Source organism: Stegodyphus dumicola, chromosome 6 (assembly GCF_044657685.1).
Source record: "Stegodyphus dumicola isolate Sdum_Otavi_A_Nest chromosome 6, ASM4465768v1".
Taxonomy (NCBI): domain Eukaryota; kingdom Metazoa; phylum Arthropoda; class Arachnida; order Araneae; family Eresidae; genus Stegodyphus; species Stegodyphus dumicola.
Window position 1 is genome coordinate 34,680,207 of NC_140773.1, and position 27,723 is coordinate 34,707,929.

Here is a 27,723-nt window from a genome sequence, read left to right on the forward strand (position 1 = left end):
AATGATGATTTTAAAGTTGCTTATATACTTTTCATAATTTGCCGGTTTAAAGATTGTTTTTACCTATTTTAAACTATTGTCTGCTTTTATTTATCGTTTATCAATGCCAATTATCAATTTTGTGAAACGTAACCACTATAAAAGTGCGTCATAATATATTTGCGCAAATAATTATAAAATGCTACGCAATAGTTTTCACGAAAAGTTCCAAATGTGACGCAAATTATTTGCTCAAATATGACGAGTTCAAATACAAAGATAATGCTACTGTATGGGAATTGAAAAGAATATAGATGGATAAATAAAGTGAACTATTAAAAATGAAATATATAAATTTTTTAAGTTTTGATTTTGCTGTGATTTTAAATAGTGTTATATACTTAGTACCGTATATACCCGCGTATAAGTCGAGATATTTTGGACAAAAAAAAAAGACTTCAAAGTGGGGGGTCGACTTATACGCGGGGCCATAAAAAATTAAAAGAATCGGAAATTCAAAAAATTTCTTTATATAATGCAGTTGGTTTATTCCCGCTCTCAAATTGGACGACTTATCAAATAAGTCACTTACTTGAAGTAATTTCATGACTTAAATTATGTGACGAACTAATCACAGAGTTTCATACTTTAACTAGAGTAAGTTTCCATTAAACCAAAGAATTTTTGGCCCCCGAACTGTAAGGATCTTAAGTTTTACTAACGTTTATTTTATTTTAAATCTTTACTATCACTTCTTATTTTCTACTTCCGGCCAGAATTAAAAGCGTTAACTGATTTATGCAAAATTTGTCTGGCGAACGCCAAGTATTTAAGTTGTGGCTTTTTGCCAAGCGAGAGAGAGGAAGGAGTTAGTCGAAGACAGGCCGCTTACCTTAGAAGTTTACTCAGTTGCTGGTTGCCTTCCAGGCCAGAGGTTTAATCCTCTTGATAACTTTAAACGTATTGTAGTGTTAGCAGTTCTCTGTACTACATACGGCTTCCTGTTAATATAAGGCCAATCTTCCACGTTTATTATTTCAAAGTTAAGTTAGCATTTAGTTATATTTTTATATTCTTACGTTTAGACCACAAGTAGTGGGTCTTTGTATTCCGAAATTATTGTAAATAGAGAAAAATAAAGGGTTTTGTATACCCTTCTTGTGTATCCTGTCTACTTCCCACAGTTATTGAACATAGCTTTAGTAAGCTCTCTGTTCCGAGTCAGGTCCTTGCATGTTCCCGAAGAAAGTAAGACGGAACATTGAACCTGATAGAACAACCGATCAATATCGAGCAATAAAAAAGTTTCGCCGACACGCTAAGAAAAGAGAAATGCAGATAGTTTTTACGTACGTATATGTCTTTATAATAGTTATTGTTCATTCATGAAATACTTTTGTTAACAGGCGTGCACGTCAAAAACACCTAAAAACGACTGTGGCCGTTATTCCGGGAGGATTGACATCTGTCATTCAACCCCTAGACGTCTACCTCAATAAGCCCTTCAAAGTAAATGTTAGAAAATATTGGGCAGAGTGGATTAGTTCCGGTCGACCAACATTTACAAAGGGAGGCAACATTAAAAAGCCCGATATTACATTAATTGCTCAGTAGGTTAAAGATGCTTGGAACGAAATACCCTCTGAAATGATTATAAAATCATTTAAAAAATGTTGTATTAGCAACGAACTAGATGGCACGGAAGATGATACTGTTTTTGAAAGTGAAAATGACGACGAAGGCTCTAGTAGTGATTGTAACAATACAGAGTTCGAGACTGAAAATATGTATGATGACGAGCCAATGACGACAGAAGAGTTCTATGAAATGTTTGGTGAATCTGACCATGAATCGGACGTTGAAGGATTTTGATTTTGTTTATTTACCAAGGTATTTTTTATCGTATATTTACTTTTCTCCTCAGATTATTTTGAATAAATGTAGTACTTAAAAAAATAATTCGAAGTTTCTCGATCGATTTCGGAAGTGGGGGGTTCGACGTATACGCGGGTTTCTTATTTTCTACGAATTTTTTATGTCTAAGTGGGGGGGGTTTCGAATTATACGCGGTATTGACTTATACGCGGGTATATACGGTAATTTGTTGTGCAGATTCTATGTGCCTTAGAATTAATTCATTAATAGCTTAATATTTTTTTCGCCGAACGGCTGGCTGCATGGGCATTTTCGTGGTTTTCCTCATGTGTAACATATATACCAGCCAGTTCCTCTTAAAAAGTCCTCCATACAGTATACCTTTTCCGTTTAGTGCCTAATGGAAGAGCACGTAATAAAAATATCTTGAAGGTTATCTTAATACTTTAGGCTTAAATTAATAAATTTTGCATTTTTTTTTATGTGCCCACCAGCCCCTGAACCGTAAAGTCGCTGAACATTGGTAGTTCCGTTCGAGGATCGAATCCAGCAATAGGCTGGCTGCATTGGCGTCTTCGTGTCTTTCCCTATGTCTAACGTGTATTTACCTTAAAATGGTCAGTGCCAATTTACCTTAGGAAGTCCTTCATCTCCCCTTAGCTCCCGAGGCTTGGTTGTAATCATATAAACCAAACCCATCTTATTATAATACTAAAGTTATGACGTTATAATACATTTTATTTTAGATATTTTAGATTGATTATTTATATATTCGTAGAGTTCTAAACTGTTTTCTTTTGAATTTATCAAACACTCTTTCATTTTTTAAATACATAAAGTAAATACGTTACTTCGAAAATGAAGTAAAAAGATATTATAAACATCAAACATTTTTATATAGGCAGGTTAAAAATAATTTTTAGGCGTGAAATTGTGCAAGAAATGTGTCCATACTTACAAATAAATTTATCTGATGATGAAGAACCTTTTGTTGAAATGCCTCCCGAAGATGTTGCTTCGGCTAAAGAAATCTGAAAATGATTAAAAAGAGGATTACATGCGTGATTATACGCAAGTTTCATTAACCAAATTTTTAAGCTCTAACATTTAATTTTTGCACAATTCCTCATAAGCTGTTTCTAGAAACCTGCACAAATATGCAAAGATATACAACAAAAAAAAAAAAAAAAAAAAAAAAAAAAAAAACTAAACAATACGAAACAAAAATGAGGTTTCTTGGCTTTCAAAGATTGAAATTTCATAAGAAATATTTCACCTGGCTAACTTTTAATAATTGGGCTAATTACCAAATCACACAGAAAAAAGAAATACTGTGGCCTACAATCTGCTCTGAGAGACGTAGAAAAGAAGGAGATATGTTAATTGCTAAACGACCTCATTTAACACGATTTTATTTCCATTATTGATTTTCAGAAGGATAGTAGAAAAGCAGATAGCTTCATTAAGAAACTACTTATTGGGATGTAACACACATAAGGAATCCGATAAATTTTAAATTTCTTTCCTGAATTTCGATGACAATATTATTGGGGTTTTCAAATATTTATTCAGAAAATCAATAAAGATTATGAATAATATTAATGCACAAAAAAATTGAAAAATTTGTGGATGAAAATCGTACACCTGCATTTTACATCAATGTTTTCGAATTTCAACGCTCAGGTTTATACAAGAAAGCAGTAACGCCGCTACATGCACTAACTTGTCTACAGTATCAACATAAACTATAAAAGAATCGTACATCTAAAATCAACAATTTAGTTCTATGTGATGCTAATACGAAGTGTACAAACAAATTTACCCAGTTTTAGACAAATTGAAGTTTTGTAGTGTTGGAAGTTTTGGTATAGTTGCATTTTTGTATTGTTATGCAGATTGTTACTTTTGTTACGTAAGTAGATTTGAATAAAATCGATCTCTTTTAAAAAAGTATATATCACATTAAGAAATTAGTTATAGTATTAGTTATAATACTAACAATATAGTAAACCCTTTAGTTTTGGTGTAGTTGCATTTTTTTGTATTGTTACGCAGATAGTGTACTTTTGTTACGTAAGTATATTTGATTAAAATTGATCTCTTTTGAAAACATTATATGGCACATTTTTCGATATAATAATTCTCTTAACGTTAGTTAACGTTTAAACGTTTCTGTGCAAACAAAATTTGGGAAGAGGAAAATGTTCTGTGTTTCCAAATCTTTCGAAATTGTAAAATAGAGATGAAGATTTGCTTGCTCACTGTACACACCTAACGACTCTTCATGCAGCCCTGAATCAAATTTGAAGACATTCTTCACTTGGATATTCCCGACTGGGTGTTGAACCCTTTTGCGCATGGACAAACTCTGATCCCAAACACAGATGAATCTATATTAATACAGCAGCAGCTTATTGAAATATCCACAAATAAGGAACTTAAATCAATGTTTGAACAAGGATACCAAAAATTCTGGTTGCAAAAACAAATCCCAATTTTATATCCTGCATTATGGGTTATTGTACAGAAATTGTTGACTGCTTTCCCGCCTTTCTATTTGGTAGAACGTGGATTCAGTGCTCTTATGATTCTCATCACCAAAAAATGAAATCGACTAGATGGATAGATTTCAATAAATACTTCTTTATAAAATCTTTTTTTAAACTTGTAATTTTTATGCACGCATTTATGTAGCTTTTTCACTTAAAGATACGTTGACGTGTTTTGACTATAAAAAGGGGTCCATGGGTCAAAACGGTTTGGGAACCACTGACATAGAGTCTCCGCTCTGGAATTCCGGCTTCATAAATGGTGATCACCTGCTTCTATGTACAGCTGTAGCAAAGTGTGCTCAGACGTTACTGGGACGCTTGGATTAGGAGGCTTGAAATCGCTTCACAGTATTTTAACCTTTTGTTCTTCATTGTTTAAATTCTCGTTCTGCCTCTAAATGTTACCTGTATGTTGTATATTTTTGTACGCTTTATTCTCTAAGGACAGGTTTTTTTTTCAAAAACCTTTTTGTGCAATAGGGTATTATAATTATTAGAGGCACGAAAGTTTATGCCATGTTTGTGTAATGTTTCAGGGTTGAAAATGTTTTTCCAAGTAGTTTTTCATGCAGTCAGTTCCATGAATTTAAGGTGTGTCTTTCATCACAGGCGAGAATAATAATAAGGTGCGCTCAAACAAATCAAATAACAATATTAAACATTGCATCATTTTTATAAACATAAACTTATCTTTATTTTATAAATTTACAAACATGTTATTTTTACTTACACAAGGAAAAGATTATCATAATTCTCTTATTCATGAAAAAAGAAAATTATTCTTCATAAATGAAAAAAAAATGTGCCTGAAAAGGAAAGAGAATTTTTTGTTTCTTATAAATGTTATTTTTTTAAAATCCAAAAAAACATGCCATGCAGTCAGATAAAATCAGAAAAGAAGAATATGTTCCTATATTAAGTTCCATTATATATGTTTTTTTAAAATCAGAAAAGAAGAATATCTTCCTATATTAAGTTCCATTATATATGTTTCTTTAAAATCAGAAAAGAAGAATATGTTCCTATATTAAGTTCCATTATATATGTTTTTTTAAAATCAGAAAAGAAGAATATGTTCCTATATTAAGTTCTATTATATATGTTTTTTCAAAATCAGAAAAGAAGAATATGTTCCTATATTAAGTTCCATTATATATGTTTTTTTAAAATCAGAAAAGAAGAATATGTTCCTATATTAAGATCCATTATATATGTTTCTTTAAAATCAGAAAAGAAGAATATGTTCCTATATTAAGTTCCATTATATATGTTTTTCAAAATCAGAAAAGAAGAATATGTTCCTATATTAAGTTCCATTATATATGATTTTTTAAAATCAGAAAAGAAGAATATGTTCCTATATTAAGTTCCATTATATATGTTTCTTTAAAATCAGAAAAGAAGAATATGTTCCTATATTAAGTTCCATTATATATGTTTTTCAAAATCAGAAAAGAAGAATATGTTCCTATATTAAGTTCCATTATATATGTTTTTTTAAAATCATAAAAGAAGAATATGTTCCTGTATTAAGTTCCATTATATATGTTTTTTTAAAATCAGAAAAGAAGAATATGTTCCTATATTAAGTTCTATTATATATGTTTTTTCAAAATCAGAAAAGAAGAATATGTTCCTATATTAAGTTCCATTATATATGTTTTTTCAAAATCAGAAAAGAAGAATATGTTCCTATATTAAGTTCCATTATATATGTTTTTTTAAAATCAGAAAAGAAGAATATGTTCCTATATTAAGTTCCATTATATATGTTTTTTTAAAATCAGAAAAGAAGAATATGTTCCTATATTAAGTTCCATTATATCTGTTTTTTTAAAATTATGCAATCTTTTACTCTGAATATATTGAAATATACAAAATGATCATGGGTTTGGTTATTTAATTACGGTAAAGTTACCTGCTTTAAAGGCTCAATATCTTCGTGAAGGACTTTTAACGGGAACTTTACTCATATCGACATTACACGCGAGTAAAATCATGAAGACGCTCATGAAGCCTGCCCATTGCATTAACATGTACCGAATTTTAAGTAGTTTAAAGCCCAGTATACGAACTTATAACGCATTTTTTATAAAGTTAAAATTATTCTGGCAAACGTGATTATAAAAATTCCCTAAACATCATACCATATTTCACCTATGTTACAAATGTGAATTCCAGGAAATTCCTGGAATAAAGATGATCTTTCAGAACTTAATCTATGTTTTTTAAAAATACTATTTGAAGAACGTTAGTTAAAAACAATTCGTATAAAAAAGGATTGAATTTTTCTCTTAAAGCGTGTTACATCCAAATCTTATAAAAACAGAATTATTGTATCGTGAAATAAAGCTTAAGGATAAAAAAAGTGATCGTGTGTTATCTAACGCATTCCTGTGCTATCCTTAACATAATTAAGCTGCGAATGATAAATATGACCAATATCATTATCAACACAATGATCGCCCAGATTGACAACGAGTGATTGTAACATGAAGGTGATTGTTTAGTGGCTTTTCCGTTTCTCTTACAGTCAGATTGCTGTACGTATGCATGCTTCTCCTCTAGTTAAATTAGCGTACAGCAATGAAATTATAAATTGTGAGAAATGGTACAGTAATAAAATCAAACTGGTAGTATTAAGTGTCTTTACTTTTAAAGCTACTATTGAAACGCTTTAAATTTAATTCGAACAGTAAAACGTTTTCAGTAGAACTAGAAATAAAGTTTATGTAATTACGATTAAGAATGAAAAACATAATTACACGTAAGAAAGAAAATGTACTTACTAATATAATGAGGAAATATACCAGCAGAGATTTTAACATGCTGTTGAAGGTATCAAAAATCTGAAAAGTAAAAGATCACAATCAAGATTAGTCAGAAGGATATGCAATTGTACTTCTGAAAATTACAAATTCATAGGAAGTTAATATTTTAAATGTCATTATATAATAAAGTGATATGCAAAAATCATAAATTAACGATTCTTCGAAGCTTAGGTTCATATCTGTGCTAGAAATCTTATGTTCGTATAAATGAAATATAATGCTAAACAGACTAATAGAAAATTCAGAAGAGATTGCTAGAGAATTTTGAAGCATTAAGTTTTTTTATACAGACGGAAAAAACAAAATGAAAGGTTTAGATATGTAGGATACTAGAGACGGTTGATACTTTAGAATCAAACGAACCGTGATATTGTTATTTTTCAATTCTCCCAACTGACCTACAGTATTAACGTATTCAGCCTAAAGCAAAAATCAGCAGCGTTTCTTAGAGACAAATGCCTGACGACGCATGGAATACGCCCGTAGCCCACAGCAGGTGACTTAAATGCAGATTTATTTCTGCGGAACTGATTCTAGTTAAGTATAACGCTAAAGGAATAAGGCAGAAGGTGAACCCGTCATTTAAAATCAACTAGAAACTTGAAAAAACTGCATATTTCGTTTTCCGCAAATATGCATAGGAAACACAAGAAGCAATATAATATAAATAGCGTAGTTTACAGTAGCAATGTATTCACGTGATCAGTTATATGTGTACTGGGTAGGAAATTCTCTAATGGAAATTAATTCGCATTCATATTGCAAATTTAAAATTAGGAATGCAGTTGGCAGATACATAAGATAAAATACACTGGTTATAATTAATTAAGGAAAAATACAGAAAAGTGACGATTCTTGAAAAAGTTACATATAGAATTTAATGAAACTGACACACAGTATACTAAGTAAACTGACACAAAGTATACACACAGTACACACAGTAACATATACTAAGGTATAAAATAACGTAAAAAGAAATAACCAGACAATTATTGCGTTATAGAAATTAGCATATGTATAAAATGCACAAACCGGACGTGTCAGTTTGGTATAGGAAAATTACCTTCAATATGGAGTATGATCTTCACTAGAAGCAATACAATACATACAACGATGTGCGATGCTGTCAATAATGCAGTCTATCAATTCCGTAAGAAGTGAGAGCCGTTCTTCTCACAAAGCAGTTTCAAGCGTGCAAGTGTATGAAGAGGAGAATTGAAAGCAGTTATATGTCTTTCTAAAGCATCTCAAACATGGTTGATAGGATTCATGTTCGATGATCCAGCTGGCAACTCCATGCGCTGAATTGTTGCTGCTGAAGATAATCATCCATGATGTGCGGTATAGTGCTGTTGTCTTGTAGCAGGAAATTATTACCTGCTGCTCAGACACAAGGGCGCACATAAGCTTCAAGGATGTCATCCCTATAGGATTGAGCAATTATGGCTCCACATGAAAAGACATGAAAGTCTATGTGTCCACCCAAAGAGATACCACCTCAAACACAGACACTGCATCCTCTATATTCATCTCTTTCATGGATGTTTGATGGATGATAACCCGTTCCAGGTCCTCTCCAAATCAAATAATGCCTATTATCGCTTTGGTGGCTAAATCTGGACTCATCCGCAAAGAGAACATTTCTTTACTCAACAGCTGTCATTGGACATATTGACATGCTGACATCGAACGTTCCCTTCTATGACTTGACGTGAGTGGCTCTCAAATGGTTGGTCGCCTCGCATACAGACTTCCGTCGTGAAGCCTTCTATACACGGTTGATGTTGACACCAACCTTCCAGTGTCTACAGAAAGGAAGGAGCTCAGCTGAGGCAGAGTTGAGGTTCTATTCCTACGTGGCCCACCAGCGGCCGAGCGGTAAAGTTGTAGAGTCATTAGGATTTTTCGTAAAGCAGACAAGATGAAAAATAACAAACGCCTTCGCTAGGAATCGAACCACGGACCTCTGGAATACCAGCCCAGCGTGCTATTTGAAACATTTATTGCTAACCTTTTTCGTCTCATTCAATTTTTGATGTAATACGCTCAATTTAGCGCTTCATCTATTAAAAGAACATCTGAAAATAAAATATTGCAGTACATTACATAGGTGACATATATATCGAAAGTTGTTTACTCTTTCGATTCAGTGTGAACCTTCAAAAACTACAAAGTTTACAGGTCATGGAAAATAAAACGGACAGTAAGTCATTCTCACGATAGAACAGTTCACAGTTACACAACTTTCTCACTGCTGATTCAAAGCTCGCGTGAAAGTATTTTTCCCCATATATGCGTTTCATCAAAGATATGTTTTCCCTAAATCTACTAAGTACTCGAACGATTCTAAGCGCTTAAGAATCTGTATTGAGAATGTTTTACGCCAAGGGTAATAAATAATAAATATAGAAAATAAAACAATATTTTGAAAGATTCCTTGAGGTAAAACCTAAGGCATGCATAAACAAAACATCCAACAAAAGAATAAAATGTTACGATACTTAATAACATCATCCTATTAAATATAATCCTTCATATTCTTACAGGATGTCATCAAAGTGTGACCCTAGATTAAAAGCGCAATCGTTTTGCCTTTTACGCTTGGGTAAACATGCGATTGGCAGTATTGGGTTTGTTGTCACCGCCAGAAGACAAGACTCGAATAAAAAAGTCAAACGCAGCGGATATCGGAAAGATACAACTGCCTTCCATACGTAACTGGGCACTTTGTTGTTCACGGCATGCTCGAGTAAGCTTGAGTAAAATGGTAGACGAAGAGAAAACGTGAGGTCCCTGAACTGGAAGGGGTCATAACGGGTCATTAAGAGGTGTGTATGTTATGAAGAAGTTTCATGATATTATGCTATTGCTTCTTGGAATTATACCCTTAATTAAATAATCCTGCGTCAGGAATTCTTGCATTTTTTCTTGCATCATTCTTGCACTTGAATTCTTGCATCATTCTTTCATTTGAATTCTTGCAGGAATCTAAGGATAATTCGCATATGAAAATGCTTTCATTCTTTCCATATGTAATTTTCTCACTCGTGAACATTTGAACTATGTCATAAAAATTCAAACTCGGACTGAATTTGGATTGGAAAGTACTAACATTATGAGAAATCTCAGGTTGAGGCCATATAAAATAAGTAGTAACATTATAAGATATTTCTCCCGCCTTCTTAGCGTGCCTTCGTGGTGCGGTGGTCTGCACGCTGCGCACGTATTCCAGAGGTCCGTGTTTCGATTCCCAGCGAAGGCGGTTGCTAATTTTTCATCTCTGCGGCTTTTCCAATTAACCTAATGTCTCTACAGTGGCGCCTGAACTAAAAAGATGTTGGATGAGGATTCTCCACACCCAGGATTTGGCGATTGAGTCCCCTAAAAACCCCAGTCATCCTTTAAAGGGAGGAGTATATAATGTATTTCTCCCGCCTTCCTAGCGTGCTTTCGTGGTGTAGTGGTTCTGCACACTGGGCGCGTATTCCAGAGTTCCGTGGTTCGATTCCCGGCGAAGGTGTTTGCTCATTTTCCATCTTGCCTGCTTCCAAAATACCTAATGTCTCTACAGTGGCACCCGAACTAAAAGAGTGCTGGACAATGATTCTCAAACACAGGATTTGGCGATTGGGTCCCCTAGAAAAATGTCGCTCTTTAAAAGGGAGAGTATATAAGGTATTTTTCCCGCCTTCTTAGCATGCCTTCGTGGTGTGGTGATCTGCACGCTGGGCCTAATGTCTCTACAGCATTAGCATTGTATTTTATTACTTTAACGTTCGAATTATCTTTCATATTGTTGCCACATGATTTTATTTCGATGTATTATTTAAAATAAAAATATTAACTAATGAAGAATCTGCATGTATGTACGAATGCTCCTCGTATTGTAAGTAAACGACAACACGTAAAACCACAGAATTTTTAATACATGTTATCCTCCACTCCAACATTGGTATTTCGAAGATCAAATTTTGGATTTCGAATTTGCTTTTAATTTATTGCATAATTTGTACAAATTTAATAAATTTTTATTCAACAAACACAACGATTTGAAAGCGAGAACTGGCAAAACCGCTCGAAATAAAATTGAAATTCGGTAAAATGCAAGATATTATCCTTAAATTTTAATCCACACTTTTGGCTAATTGAAAGCAACGTGTTGCCACTGCCTCAAAAAGATACCTATTATCTTTCATGCACCAATATATTTTCATTCACTTAAGCGTATGATCTTGAACTTTTAAGTTTAATCTTTAATCCTTCTAGTACTAAATAGCAAACGAACTGAGTGAAAACGCAGTTTTTACCATTTTTTAAATTTTTTAATCAGATTGATTTAAATGCCTTTAGATAAAAAAGAAACATGTAATTAAAATTATTAAATATTTTTATGAAATGACACTAGCTGTTCTCATTATAATAGTTATATACTTTTTTTATCATAGCACTTCTAGGCGGCTGGCCGCTCTAGAGGCTAGTTTCCAAAGATATAACACAGCGAATAAAAAATATGTATGGAAACCCCTAATACTCTCTGAGAAATTTTAAAGAGTTTATAAATATTTTGTGATTTTTCTCTCTAATTTTATGGGGTGTCAGTGCGTCATAATAAGTGATGCTTAGTAATAAAACTATAAAGACAAAAAAATTTATTAGCAGAATTGAGTTCAAGAGTAGAGAGGTAACCTGCGATACAAAGCGAAAGCATAAAAAATTCTAGCAAATCCTCTGGTGTAACATTAATTCTTTCAGACTTTCTTTCTCTCGTTTCTTATGTATTATTTTTGCAAATTCTATCTATTTCTTCTCTCTACCTAATAGCCACTGAGAATATGTGCTATATATTTCTGCTCAATTTCATTCACTCCTACTAATTTTCTTTCCATTTCGTTGCCTTCGTACTGTTTCTATAAATAAACGATACATTTTCTCATGAGTTCAGCAACAACATCATTAATTTCGATAACTGTATTTTTATCTGTGTTTTTAAAGAAATGAATACGTATAAAAGAAATTAAGCAAACAAAACAAAAAAGAAACAGTTTTTCACAGACGATTGAGTATTTCTCATTCTATTAATTCAGTTCTCACTTCGTGACAAGGCAAAAATACATAAAAACTCAAAATATCTATATTAAAATTACTAGTTATTAAAAATTAAATTACTAATTATTAAAAATTAAATTATTAAAAATTAAGAAAATCTTAAACACTTATTTCCTCGAAAAAATTCCAGAAAGGATTAAGCATGATTTAATTCGCAATAATAAATGAAGGCGTTAACTTTGTTGTTGCGAAGCTACGTTTCTCTAGATTGGCAACAAATCCACTACTCTGCTGTTTCAAATGTAAACAAGCAATGGCCGCCATCAAAACAATTATTAGGCTTAGCGGCACTTAAACAACTTTAAAATTGTTGATAATTCTGAAAATATTGTATACAGATTTACTAAAGGCATAAAAACCTTAACCGGAAGATAAGAACAGCATAACATGCCGATATTTGCGAGTATGTTTTTAAAAATGTGTTTCATCGAATTCTTTAAATTCTAATAACGTTTATGTCGAAATATAGAAGTTATTTACATTTTTGCTCTTGGAAAACCCAATAATGTTTTCTTTTTTTCATTGCATTAAATAGAATCAATTGAAAAGCTAATTAGTGTTGTGAAATTAATCGGGGGTGTATGATTAAACAAATTAGAACTTTCAGTAACTTCAAATTATTTTAGAATTATTTTTGCAAAATGCAAATAAGTCTATTTAGAAAACACTAGGAAATTATTGAATATGTATGATCTTTATTAGTATTTTAAAGAAAAATAATATTTAGAGTGAATGAAAAAAACAAAATGAAAACTTTTAAGCCAAAACACTTTAGTTTTATTTATTTGGGTTTAGTTTAATCAATGTTTATTAATTCAATTATTTAAAAAATAAAGTAATCATAAACTAATATCTATCATTTTTTAAAGATTAATATTTTCTGAAAATTCTGCATTTCTGACGGCTATTTGTAATATGATATCAGTATATCTATCATGCTTATAATATACCATATATGATGCAAATTTTAATTTAGAAACAGACTATGGACGACAGATATAAAGCTATAAATTCGAAAGTACATTCATAGTATCTACGGAAGATATTCTAATTTTCATCTTTTTTTTAAACATACTTGATTCAATTTTATAACCATACTTGATAAAATATTTTAACCATACTTGATCCTTTATAGTTGAATGATATTTTTAAACATACGTGTGCTTAGAAATTTAAGTATCATTACACCCCAAGATATAACATATTACGAGCGGTAGTAGCTTTGTTATGTACTGATAAGCTGCGATTTTACATGTTTCTAATTGTCTAATATTAATTTTCTGCAGACTTTCTAATTGTGATGTAAATTATGTGCTCTAAACTCACGTACTATAAGAGTAAAGCGTAAAGTAAGTATAAAGTATCACGTATTATAAGAGTAAGCTTTTTCCGTTTCGGATCTTTTTACTTCCTTGTACGAAGTAAAAAGGAAGTATTGTAATCGCGAAAAGTTTCAGGCAGCATATTTCAACGAAAATATCCATTTTGACCGCTATCGAATGCAATTTAACGGTGGTTTTGCGTGATATCTGTACGTAAGGACAGAATAAAATACTCTTTTCCTTCAAAAAAATTATAAAACTGCTTTAAAATTAATTCTGAAGAGAATTTTTCGTGGCGTCTGTACGAACGTATGTACGTACGTACGTACGTATCTCGCATAACTCAAAAACGAGTAGCCTCAGAACTTTGAAATTTTGTATATAGAACTGCTATAACATGTAGATGTGCACCTCGTATTTTGGTTGCAATCGGCCGCACCAAACGTATATGACTGAGCCGGGTAACAGAGTGGATATATATATATAAATATATTTATATATATATATCCACTCTGTTACCCGGCTCAGTGATCTCCGTTTCTTTACTCTTATAGGCCCACCAGCGGCCGAGCGGTAAAGTCGCTGAACACGGGTAGTTCGGTCCGAGGTTCGAATCCCGCGAACGGGCTGGCTGCATGGGTGTTTTCGTGATTTTCCCCATGTGTAACGTGTATACGAACCAGTTTCCCTTAAAAAGTCCTCCACGAAGGCATCCCTCCCCTTAGGCAGATAGCCCTAGTGTGCTTTGCCATAATTAAAATACAATACAATACAATACAATATTTACTCTTATATGTTTGTAAATTGTACATTTTTTGCATTAAAAATGATTGAATTATGTTGTTCTTATCTTCCGATTAAGGTTTTTAGGCCTTTAGTAAATCTCTATGCAATATGTTTAGAATTATCAACAATTTTAAAGTTGTTTAAGTGCCGCTAAGCCTAATACTTCTCTTGATGGCGGCCATTGATGTTTACATTTGAAACAGGAGACTTGTGGATTTGTTGCCAATCTAGAGAAACTTAGCTTCGCAACAACAAAGATAACGCATTCATTTATTATTGCCAATTAAATCATGCTTAATTCTTCTGGAATTTTTTCGAGGAAATAAGTGTTTAAGATTTACTTCGTAATTTTTAATATAGATATTTTGAGTTTTTATGTATTTTTGCCTTCTCGCGAAGTGAGAACTGAATTAATTAAATGAGTAATACTCAATCGTCTGTGAAAAACTGTTTTGTTTTTGTGTTTTATTTGCTTAATTTCTTTTATACATCATTCTAGCTTTATTATAGTATTTGAATAGAACATGTGGCAACGATTAGATAATTCTTTAAATGATATACATTTTGTGCATTATGAGTTATAATATGAACGAAATGTATAAGTTAACTGTTATATAATTATTGGATTATATAACAGCTAACTTAGTTTCCGTAATATATTTATTATATAAGTTAACTGTTATATAATTATTAATACTGTTAAATGAATCTAGCGCCAGACTTTCGCTATGGTGAACAAATACTAGAGTGAATTTTAAAGAATGCATTTATTCTATTGTGGTTTATGCGCTGTCGGCGAAGTAGATTTAATTCAATCCAATAAGTTTAAATGAAATGCAAGAAAAAATGTTTATAATTTAATATTCCGTACAAGGAAGTCATGTGGTGTACACATCAGATTTTTTAGCAGAGCTTTTGTGTAGATATTTTCGAGCTGAAGGTACCATTATAACGCTATTTATGGTTTTTCACCGTGTTGATCTCATTAAGATGTAAAAAATTGAGTGTTTTAATTTATAAGCTTTGGAATTTATTCACTGCAACCGTAACACTGATAGCTCAATTTTTGTTTTTCCGTCTTTCTCACCGCTAGCTTATATTTCCCAACTCAGGCATCTCTGTTTCAGTTCTGATTAGTTGAGACATCGATCACAAGAAGCTTGTTTGTATACAGGGAGGGAAAGGTATTCGATAACAACCAGATATATCTAATTTACGTGATTTTTACACTATTATATATCTTTTTGAGGTGACCATTTCTCAAGACAAAGTTTGAAAAGCTTATATTTCCCATCTCATACATCTAGGATTCAGTTCTGATTCGTTGAGCCATCGATCACAACTTTAAAATATCGTATACAGGGAAAGATATTTCTTAACAACCAGATATATCTAATTTACGTGATTTTTTACACTATAATATATCTTTTTGTGGTGACCATCTCTTAAGACGAAGTTTGAAAAGCTTATATTTCCCCTCACATACATCTAGGTTTCAGTTCTGATTCGTTGAGCCATCGATTACAAGAGCTTGTTTGTATACAGTGAGGGAAAGTATTCCATAACAACAAGATATAGCTAATTTACGTTATTTTTTACATTATAATAAATCTTTTCGGGCTGACCATCACTCAAGACGACGAACTTTAAAATTACTATAGGAAATAAATATCAATATTGACAACCGTTTCACTAAGATAACCATCTTTAAAGAAAACCCTTCATCTAGAAGAGTTTGTGAATGTCTTAGATGATATACATTGGTTATACACGGATACCGATTAAAATGTTTTATAAGGACTTTAAAATTAAGAAATCAATCTTTAATGCAACTTTTCTGCTAAATGTGAATTTTTCTTTCCAACGGATCACAAAAAAGCGTTTTTTAAATGAAAACTTTTTTAATACGTTCAAGTGATCCCTATCGCAAATTTAGGAACGGTAAAATTCTCAATTTTTTAATTTAAGATATCATGAATACAATGTAACTATGACATCTGGAAAAAGCTTACAGTATGGAAAATGCAAGAAAACATTCTTCGCTATAAATAAATAAAACATAAATCAAATTATTAAAGAAATGTAAAATTGAGTAAAAGCTATGTCTAATGAAGTTTCATGAGTATAATAAAAATGCTCAGCAGGATTCTTCTGCTAAATAATAATAAAGTTCTTCAGCTAAGATTCACAGTAAAGATATCTCTTATTCATTCTCTTGAGCATATGTTGAAGAATAACAGGAAAATAATTCAGTATCTTCAAACATCAAATATTAGAAAGTCACACACAAAGTTCGCTTTATAATTATAATTTCTAAGCACTCTCAAACATAGAAACCTGAAAGCACTATTACTTATTAGGAAACCTCAAAATTTTGAGCTATTAATACAATTATATTTAATATTAAGCTTTGCGGTGCTCGTGGTGGTCAAAAATTATTTCAAATTTCAATTTCGTCTTGAAAAACCCGCAGAGAAGTTTCATGGAAAGCAAGCATACTTTTAAGGCATTAAATAATCTTGTTTTACATTTGCATTAACACAGAATCGACTGAAAAGCTTCTCCATATATATATATATATAAAGATTAATTACAGCAATCGTGAGTGTTTGCTCAGAAAATTCTCTTTTTGAGTGCACATATCATTTCGATGTATGTCATGTTGTTAACGGCACGTCCCCAGAAATTCAGGAACGATTTTTAGAATTTGTATAAACTAAGAATCTCAATACGTATTTATAGAGCAGACTGCTTAAATTTTATTGCCATATGAATAAACATTAGAATTTATTATTATTTTCCTGATGCCTGCAGTATAAACAAGAAAATGTCTTCTTTTCTTTGCTGAACCTTAAGTCTGTTAGTCGCCCGAGTGGATAAAATTGCGTAACATTAGTAGTTCGACCCAAAGTTGGACTCCGGCAAAACAGAATATAAAATAACGCTAAGACATTTTAGGATTCTTTGAAACGTATTTAAAATATCGTTTTGCTTACATGGAGGTATTAAACTCTTCAATACAATATCACTGTGGCTGTTTAAAATTGCCTCTTTGATATGCAAATAAAGAAACTAGAAAAACTTCTAAACCAAAAGAATTTTAGAATGACAAAATTACATCTTCGGGCAAAAAATATTTAATTTAAAACTCTATCTGATTTACAGAATTTGTAAGAACTATATAATTTTATCATACATAATTTAGAAGATATAATTCGATCATTTTGCTGGCATGCAGAATCTTAGCGTAAAAGTAATCAAAATATATCACTATATTTTACTGAAAGGAGAATTCTTCTCTTTTAAAGCATCTCAGAATATTTATTTTAATATTTAAGGATATTTCATGTTTCTGACAGATTTTGATAATTTAACCCCAGTGTTTCTATTAACACAATTCATTTTATTTAATTAAACAAAAAAAATTCAAATTTTACTCGTTTATTTCAAGATGATTTATTAAATAACCCATTAATTTTATAACTCATTATACTTATTACTTCAGTGTAACTCATTTATTAAATAACTCATTATTTCATTTCAACTCATTCTAATTATTACTTCAATAGAACTCCGTTATTAAAAGATCTCATTATTTGTAATAACACATTAATTTTATGCTAACCCATTTATTTTAATTACTATTCGAAATTCGAAATTTATTGCTACTTAAACGGTTGCTGAGGAGAAAGTTAAGTTTGGTTCTGTGTGCTAGCATCAAATATCTGATTCCCGCATGTGCGGAAACTTTCGTGTCTCGCGATGTTTAAATCTGAAATTCTTTGAGAAGTCATCATTACAATGGCTAATACTCAGCAATAGCTGAGAAAGCTCAACTCAAGTTTTGCGTGTTCGCAAATTGTGGGATTTTAATATGTTTATAAAATCTATTGCAAGTCAAAATCGTAAAAAACAACCTTATATTTAGCGTAGGTATAATGAAACACTCAATCGATTTCGAGGGCAGCTAAAGGTCCCTCGTCAAATACGTAAAGGTCCTTTAGCTGCCCTCGAAATCGATTGAGTGTTTCATTATACCTACGCTAAATATAAGGTTGTTTTTTACGATTTTGATTGTCACATTAGCGTGTTTCTCTTCTAATCTATTGCAAGATTTGTACCGCTGTGCAAAATAATACGTTTTAAATGTAAAAAAAATTCGCATAAGTGTCTATTTGTTTGATATCGTTAATAAAAAAGTTTTGATAATTTTGATATTATTTAGATATTAACTTGATATGAAAACCATGAAAATAAAGATAATTAAAAAATAAAAAACTATCTGGTTCTTAACAATAACTTAATAATAATAGTATTTAGATTTAGGAAAATACCTGACAATACATGACTTTCTTGTATGGACATTTAAATTATTCGAAATTTTTGCGGCAACAATAAACTGATATTAAAAATTTCTTTTGAATCCATTTCTGGGGATTGGCCACGAAACGAGGGACATTGAAATAAGAACCAGAGCATGGAAAGGTGTGTGGTAGGGACTGCTGAGGCTAAACGGAACACTTTTCACTATTATCGTACATGTTAGGCATACAGTTATATTAAGGATGTGCTATAATAATCAGGTACAGATGTAAAGATGATCAAATACATTAAAAATTGTGGAATACATTAAATGAGTTTTGCATTAATCATAATATTAAATATAATTAAAAACAGAAAAAAAAAAAGTTTTATTTGCAGAAATGCTAAGCGTTAAGTTCCGTTTTATTCTAGTAAATTATTAAGAACTGTCTTCCCTATTAAAAACTTTGAAATAAAAATTTCTTTTGCTACATAATCAATATTTGAAATAAAAAAACTAGGTATTTCTGTCTGGGTATAGAAACATAAGCTATTTACTTGGAAATCACTTTCTTGCCTTCACTTGTTACACATGAACATAGCCACAGTTCTGTTATTATATTCATTCAGCAAGCGCAGAAATCTTAAAACTAAACGGTATATCTTCGGAAGTGTATGCACCTTAGTAATTCCATATCATTGTGTTCCAAATGGTATTCTAAGAAGTGGTTAGGCATCTCGAAAAGTAATTAAGTGTTTTGCAATTTAGTTTCATATAATCACCTTATAAACGTTACTCATATTGAATGATAGATTTCATATATCATAAAAGTTTATTATGGAAACAGGAAAATAGTTTTATTGATAAAAGACTGATTTTATTTTATTTTAAATCTATCCTTTTCGGAAAATCAGAGATCAATTTAAAATTGACTATAAAAATTTCAAAACATACAAGATTTAACAGCAGGCTATAATCAGAAAATATTTTCATAAAGCAATATCCATAATTTAATATTTTAACAAAGCGATATCCAGAATAGTTTTATTAATAAAAGAAAGATTATAAAGTATTTTCTTCCCTTTTCCAGGATGCCTTCGTTGTGTAACAGTAGCACATTCGGCACTTATTCGAGAGGTCCAGGGTTCGAGTCCCGGTAAGGGTATTTCACATTATTCCTGCCTCCTGCTTGAAAATAACTAAAACGCTACAGTAGTGACCGAACTAAAATGCAATGAACAATAATTCGTCATCACCAGGATTTGGCGATTGGGTCCCCTCATCCCCAATCTCCCTACAAAAAGGGGAGTATATAAGGTATTTTCTTCTTCCTTCCAGCATGCCTTCGTGGCTTAATGGTAGCACACTCGGCGCGTATTCAAGAGTTCCAGGGTTTGAATCACGGCGAGGGCAATTCATATTTTTCTCGCTTCCTGCTTCAAAATACAAGATTGGATTATATTTTAATTCTAACTTTCTCGAAAAATCAGATATCAACTTAAAACTCACAGTAAAATTTCAGAACATATGGAATTTTACAACAGGTGATAATCAGAAAATGGTTTTACGAAGCAATACCCAAAATTTAATATTTTTATAAAGCGATGTCAAAAGTTGTTTTATTAATGAAAGAAAGGTTAGATTACATTTCAAATATACTTTTTCCGAAATGGAAATATCAGAGGTCTATTTGAAATTCACAGTAAAATTTCAAAACATACGAAAGTTTTCAGCAGGAGACAATCAGAAATTATTTTCATTAACTGATATCCAAAATTGTTTTATCAATAAAACAAAGGTTGAATTTCATTTCAGATCTACTTTTTTCGGAAAATCTGAGATCCATTTAAAACTCACAGTAAAATTTCAAAACATACGGAGTTTAACAGCAGGCGATCATCAAAAAATATTTTCATACAGTGATATCGAAAAATTTATTATACTTGTTTTATAATTTATCCTGTTTTCTTTCTGAAGTTAACTGGGAGTAGCTCTTGTTGCGCTATCATTTTACAAGAATTTCGATTCACTTTACAACAAAAAAACAAACTCGTTTTGGTAGGAATAAAAGACTTAACCGACCGCGGACCCAAATATGAAGTTATCGCAATTAAAATCATATATGTAACTTACACGAAACAAAGCCAAAAACTGTAGTGAAACGCACAATGGCAGACCACGGAACATCTGCAGCTATTAATTACCGTTGCGAACTTTTCCAACCCGCTTCTTTTCTTTCAAGCAAAAAGAATCGCTAGACCGGCCCTTGATGTGCCCGAACATAGTCAATTGTTTGCTGCAGACGTTGCGCATGAGGTGAAGTTTTTTGAAACTGGACTTCTCCTGCCCCTTCCATTTGTAAGGAAATAGAAGGAATTGGAAAATGAAGAAGAAAAAAAATTCCACCATCTTTTCGTCAAACTACTTCAAAGGGCTTTGATCCTCAATTGGATAATGCCCGTAGAATGCTTATTTTTTTAATCTTCTTAGCGGGTGACCTGATGCTTTGCGAGATTCAAGTTTCTTTCAAAAAACTTGCTGCACTGTGACGAAGAAGTACGTTTGGAAAGAAAAGGAATGTTGGGGTATTTCAATAAATGACGTAACTCCGCTTACCACACTCAAAAAATCAAAAGCGGTTTTTTTTTTTTTTAATATGGTAAACTTCAAAGGTGCGGTAATGAAAATTTTGACTATGAAGTTAACTGTTCAGTAGCTAGTATAGAATCTTTCTCGGTTAAATAATAAACACGAATAAAAGTCTCTTTTTATGGAATTTTATTTTCCAAGTCTTACATTTATTTCCACTTACTGGAATCTAGTATACTATTTGAAGTAAAGAAAGTCACATTATAATGCGTCACGAGGACAAATGACAATAATTAAGAAGATTTGACCAATATTCTGACTATTTTCAGGAAATAATATGGAAAAGGAAATTGATTGCATAAAGAAAAATTCTGATGTGGATACTACATTAATTTCCTTATACGCCATATTAAATTATATACATTTCTTGCTGCACATCATTTAAACTTATTTCCTCGAATTATTATAAATTAATTAACCGATCCCTCAAAACAAGTTGAAAATGACATCCAAAACTGGAAATTTTGAAATTAGATATCCCAGTCAATTTTCGCCGCACGGGAGTCAAACTTCATGTATTTTTAGTTTTTAGAGAGTAAAACATTAATTCAGAAGACAAACAACAAAAATCAGCGTTATATTTACAAAATTTCCACAGGACTAGTTTCGATGGTTTTACCGAACCACCATCCTCAGCTGCAAAACCGCAAATGAACAAGATAGGAAAAAATGATTAGATAAGATAAGAAAGCCTGGACAAGAATAAGCAAGTGGCGCCATCTGTTGGTGAAACCAGAACTAAAACATAATTTCTTTAAAGGCCGAAGGCAAATTTGGATTGGAATTAGGATCGTTAACTAGAACAGAAAGATTTTTATGAATGTAAAATGCCTCTAGAAAATCCAGTTCTCCAATGGAAGATGTTTTTTGAATAATTTTGGCAGCAGAAAAATTGAAAGTGTGATTTTCGGACCAACAATGCGCAAGAGAAGACTTCTGTGTTTCCTTTTTTCTAAGATATGCCTCATGTTCCTTGACGCGAAATTTTAAGGCTCTCTTAGTTTGGCCAATGTAAATTAAACCACACTGGCAAGGAATCCTATAAATACCCCAGGAATTCATATCCGGAATGGGGTCCTTAAGTATGGAACTCGGAATTTTATTGATGGGAGAATAAACAACCCGAAAGTTAAATTTCTGCAAAATATGTGCAACTTTATAGCTAATTGATGGAAAGAAGGGAATGACAACATAATTTTTATAATCTCCTAAAACAAGAGTGTGCCTTTTAGTGTGTTGAGATGAGAATTTTTTAACTGCTTGATTAATAATGTTGGGTGAAAAGCCCCTGTCAATAGCTATTGCTTTTAAATAATTTAGTTCTTCATCAAGGGCTAGTTTGGAGGAGCAAACTTGAAGAGCACGGAAAACATAGGAATAAAATGAAGCTAACTTTTGTTTAGTCGGATGACATGATTTAAAGTGTGGTGGAAGGCAAACCGATGAAGGTTTACGGTAAACTGTAGCACTGAAGTTGGATGTGTTACGTGTGACCAGAATGTCGAGAAACGGAAGAGAATTGCAAGTCTCAAGTTCGAAAGTGAACTGAATAGCAGGATCAATAGAATTCATTGTTGAAATTCATTGTAGAATTCATTGTTGGTAAGTAACATTACTTATTTAGTAAAACATTCCCAAATATGGGTATAGGAACCAGTCGAAATATATGAAGGCTTTTTTAGTGAAACGTCCACAGCTGCTGATATGATGAAACCATAGATTTCTGTGCAGTGAACTTTTTATTTAGAACTATGAAGTACTCAGGCGGACATATAATACTCAAAACATCTTCTTCGATCCGTCATTTTTTCCCTTTGCTTGATTTTACATTCTTTTTATTACAAATATTTCTTTTCCTTATTTGCTCTACATTTCTTTACATATTTAGAAAATTTATTAAGAAGTTAATTTTTTCCCTCACCGAATTAGTTCAGATATTCTTCTTAAGATGTTTTGGCATTTAAGATCCGGAGAAAAGGTGTTATTTTTTGTTTTCTTCAAGGCATTCTAAAAATGACCCACAGAAACACAGAAGAACATTTTTCTTTCTTTCGTTTTTTTTTTTCAATTTAGTTATTTCAGATTCTGCTGTATATTTATCATCGCCAAGAGGACCTGTATCCTCCTAGCCGAGTGTATTTTCAGGAGAGTGACAGCACATGACTGGTGAGAGAAAGGCAAGTAGATGATGGGATAGAAGATGAGTGTGGGCCTTCAATAGGAAGATATATGCTGTGAAAAGAAGACGACGAGGCTTAATTAATTAACGATAAACTACTTCCATTGTAATCTTCATCTGGTAATATCTCATGTGGGAATACCGAACTAATCTAGGTACATCAGAAATAGTTAAATACTAACTTAGATGCGTCTTGCCGGTGTATTAATGCCCTAGAAATTAAGCCACACATATATATTTATCACTAGCGTTTCTGTTTTGTTAAATTTAAGTTTGAAACAAAAAGAAATTTTTGTGTTACGATGCGTTCTGTGATTGTTAAACGGAAAGTTATTTTTGCGTGCTAATATCAAAAATCAGATTCCCGTAGCTCACGGTAGCGGCTCAGTCATATCAGAAAAAACATCTGAAGCTCTCCAAGAAGCATCGGGGTCACAGTTATTGGAGTCAAAGAAAGCTGAGTTTCAAAGAAAGTTCTTTTCTTTTCTGTTTTCCATTTTTATTGTTTTGGCATGTTTAAACTTTGCTTTGGAAAGAATAATTAAGAAGCCTGTTTTGAAATTTCCGTTTTTATGGTAAGTGACATTATTTATTATAAGAAATCAGAAATTATGCCTATAATTTTCCACTGAACGCATTAGAAAGCAAAATGATTTGTTTCTGCTATAAAATGTTTACACTTTAGCAAAGTTCATTAAAGATGTGATGATGATGTGATGTATTTAATTATGGCAAAGCACACTAGGGCTATCTGCCTAAGGGGAGGGATGCCTTCGTGGAGGACTTTCTAAGGGAAACTGGCTCGTATACACGTTACACATGGGGAAAACCACGAAAACGTCCATGCAGCCAGCCCGTTCGCGGGATTCGAACCTCGGACCGAACTACCAGTGTTTAGCGTCTTTACCGCTCGGCCGCTGGTGGCCCTAGTTCATTAAAGACGAGCTTTATAATTCTTTTTTTATGTGAATAGATAATAATAGCTGGTTTGCGATTTTGTAGGACTACAAAAAACTTAAATTATTCATTTGATCTTCTAAGCGCATGCCAAATTTAATTTTTAACATGAAACGTTTCGAGATGATGCCATTTTATGGCGATATGATGGGATTTCTTTTCGCTGGAAAATCATGCCATTCCCAAAATTTCAGTGTCGACAGAATTGGCTGTATTGCAACTACTCAGAAAACTGAAAATTTCTCGGTGCACTTACTTTAAACTTTTATACAGCATGATATACACTTTCAAAATTTTATTAAAAATATAATTCAACAAAATACTTGACGTAAATGCGGGGAGAAGGTGAAAATATCCAACCAAAATGTAGAATTTACGTCTCAAATAAGAAAGAATTGCAAAAATACATAAGTCAAAGAGAAGATGAAAGAAGATTCTTAGATCAACTTATTTTACAAGCGTTTAATGATTGTTGACGAAGGAAGGGGCGACCGTCTGTTTACAACAGGTTAGTCGGTTTTGGTTTGTAAGTTATAGGCTTACATTGAATGGTACTAAGATTACGTACATAATAAAATACAGAATAATATAGTAACATACAACAAGGTATATAGATGTGTGAGTGAATTAACAAATTCTTTTTTTGATTTTGCTTAAAGTGCATGTAGAAAATTCATATACAGTTCGTACCCCCATCAGCAATTTTTCAACTGCTTCAAAGATTAGCAAAACAGCTCATTTGTAACATTTGAATTATGGCAATGCATACGTGAAGGTTATTTGCATAAACGAGGAAGCCTCCGTAGAGGGTATTCGGCTGAAGACATTGTGAAAGAAACTGGCTCGGAAACATGATACTACATTTGAGGCTTGTATTGTTTAGATTACGGCAAAGCATTCCAAAGCTATATGTTTAAGAGAAAGGACGCCTTCGGGAAGGTCATTTTAAGGGAAACTGGATAGTATTCACGTTGCAAATGGGATAACTATGAAAACTCCCTTGAAATCAGCCCGTTAGACGGAATTAGCCCAATTGTCAAATTATCAATGTTCAGCGTTTTTGCCGTTCTCGCTGTTGGGCTTACACATGGGGAAACATAAACATGCCTATGCAGCCTGCCCTTTCTTTTGGGTTTGATTCGATTCAATGCATTTGGTTCAATCTAATTACCAGTGGGCAGCGTCTTATAACTCGGTACTGGTAATGGGAAGAGTTCAGAGTCATAAAACCAATTTAGTAGTTTCAATTGAAAAAGTCAGTTCAAACAAAGTAATTATTATTACAAAGTATTTCTCCCGCCTTCTTAGCGCGCCTTCGTGGTGTAGTGGTCTGCATGATGGGCGCGTATTCCAGAGGTCCGTGGTTCGATTCCCGGTGAAGGCGATGCTTATTTTTCATCTTTTCTGCTTTTATAGAAATACCTAATGTCTCTACAGTGACGCCCAAACTAAAAGGATGGTGGATGATGATTCTCTACACCCAGGATTTGGCGACTGGGTTCCTTAAAAACCGCAGTAAAGTTTAAAAGGGGACGTATATAAGGTATTTCTTCCGCCTTCTTAGCGTGCCTTCGTGGTGTAGTGGTCTGCATGCTGGGAGCGTATTTCAGAGGTCCGTGGTTTGATTCTGCTTATTTTTCTTGTTTCCAGCTTCCAAAAAAAAATACCTAATGTCTCTACATAATATAATTAACATTAAAGAATGCGAAAAATACATTTAAATTGCAATAACCGAGACCATATGTTTGCAGATTTTAAAAGATATTAATATCGTATTTGCTTGCGGATTTTTTCTCACACTCTCTTTTCTTTCGAATCTTCTGACAATTAAAAGGGTGCTACGCACGCCATTTTTAACGGAAAGGATTAAAGGAAGAACTTACAAGATTAAAAACGCATATATAAATTAAACATATTAATATGAATGTATTCTGTATTTCAAAGAAACCAGTTATAATTGTAGTTCCCAGTGCTACTTGTTTTACTTATACAATGCAGTTTGCTATAAATCTATACCTTGAACATTGGTACCCTAAATTAGAAATTATTAAATCGTGCATGCTGAAAAGATAGGAGGGCACACAATGAGAGGAATAAACGATTAAATATAGCCGTAAAACATTTTCTAATATAAGAGTGCTAGTAAAAAAACTATTTTGTTTAGCTTCGTGTTCTGATGCTAGGCCGACATCCCGAAATTATCCGAGCATAAATTTAGCACACTAGATAATTTCGATCATGATGGCTTAAAATCGTGATTATCATGCAAAAATGGTCTACGACAACAACAAGATCGATTTCCAAGAGATAATCAAGGACAAACAAATTAAGAAAGCCCACATTAATGCCTAATTATAAACGAACTTACAAGGAACAAGATGCCTGGAAATATGGTTTACCGTCTTTTAAGATGTTTGTCCTCCAAATCTATACCTGAAATAACTTCATGAAAGTGGCATAAATTGTGAGCAATTTTCCTGTCGCATTCTTCCTCGAGGGTAACACTTTCATCTTTACATAGCTTCAGCCTTGCATGAGATGACAAATGCTAATCCACTTCTCGTGACCCCCCCTCTAAATTTGCTTTCCTTGTCTCGTGTCGTTGTTATCAGAGATGACCTATATGCAAAATTATGCGACAGTTCCACAATATCTTCACACATATATTTAGAGTAGTTTCCAGATTTTCAAAAGAAAAACTATTAAAGAAGAATCAGGAATATGATCTTCGCTTTGTACACAGTGCGTGTGTGAAGATTTAGGACTAATATTTTAACAAATTCCGCCAAAACTTCCAAAAGATAAGTGATAGCATTTATTATATAATGTCAGCTCAACTTTCTTCTCCAAAAATATCGTCTGCTTACGGACAAAAGTTTCTATGCAGTTAATGGTTCGCTCTGGTTCACTGAATATCTTCTACAATGAATTCGAAAGCTGAAAGAAGAATATAAAAAATATTTGGGTGTTAAGAGAAAAAAAGCAGCAACAGAAACATTTGAAATATTTTCTAAAGCATTAAGATGATGTAAAGTTTTTTTTTTTTTTTTTTGCAAATAATTTCGTGATTGATTCGATGTTGATGATGAACCCTTTGCAAAAAGATTCGAGCATAAAACATGCTCTAGAATTGTTGCTAAAAATTACCACTTATCTCTTCGCACGATAGCCGACGACCTTAATA

At 32.4% G+C, this 27,723-nt stretch overlaps 1 protein-coding gene across 2 annotated transcripts in view; it reads right to left on the reverse strand.

The window, feature by feature from the left end:
- The window catches only part of cyr (cypher), a 61,564-nt gene that overhangs the window by 22,620 nt on the left and 11,221 nt on the right, over positions 1 to 27,723 (reverse strand). For both annotated transcript variants that reach the window (XM_035351398.2, XM_035351397.2), the window contains exons 2-3: positions 7,196 to 7,255; positions 2,813 to 2,885 (exon numbers count right to left, since the gene is read on the reverse strand). In XM_035351398.2, the coding sequence (XP_035207289.1) occupies positions 2,813 to 2,885; positions 7,196 to 7,234 (112 nt within the window). In that variant the 5' untranslated portion in view covers positions 7,235 to 7,255. The remainder of the gene's footprint in view (positions 1 to 2,812; positions 2,886 to 7,195; positions 7,256 to 27,723) is intronic.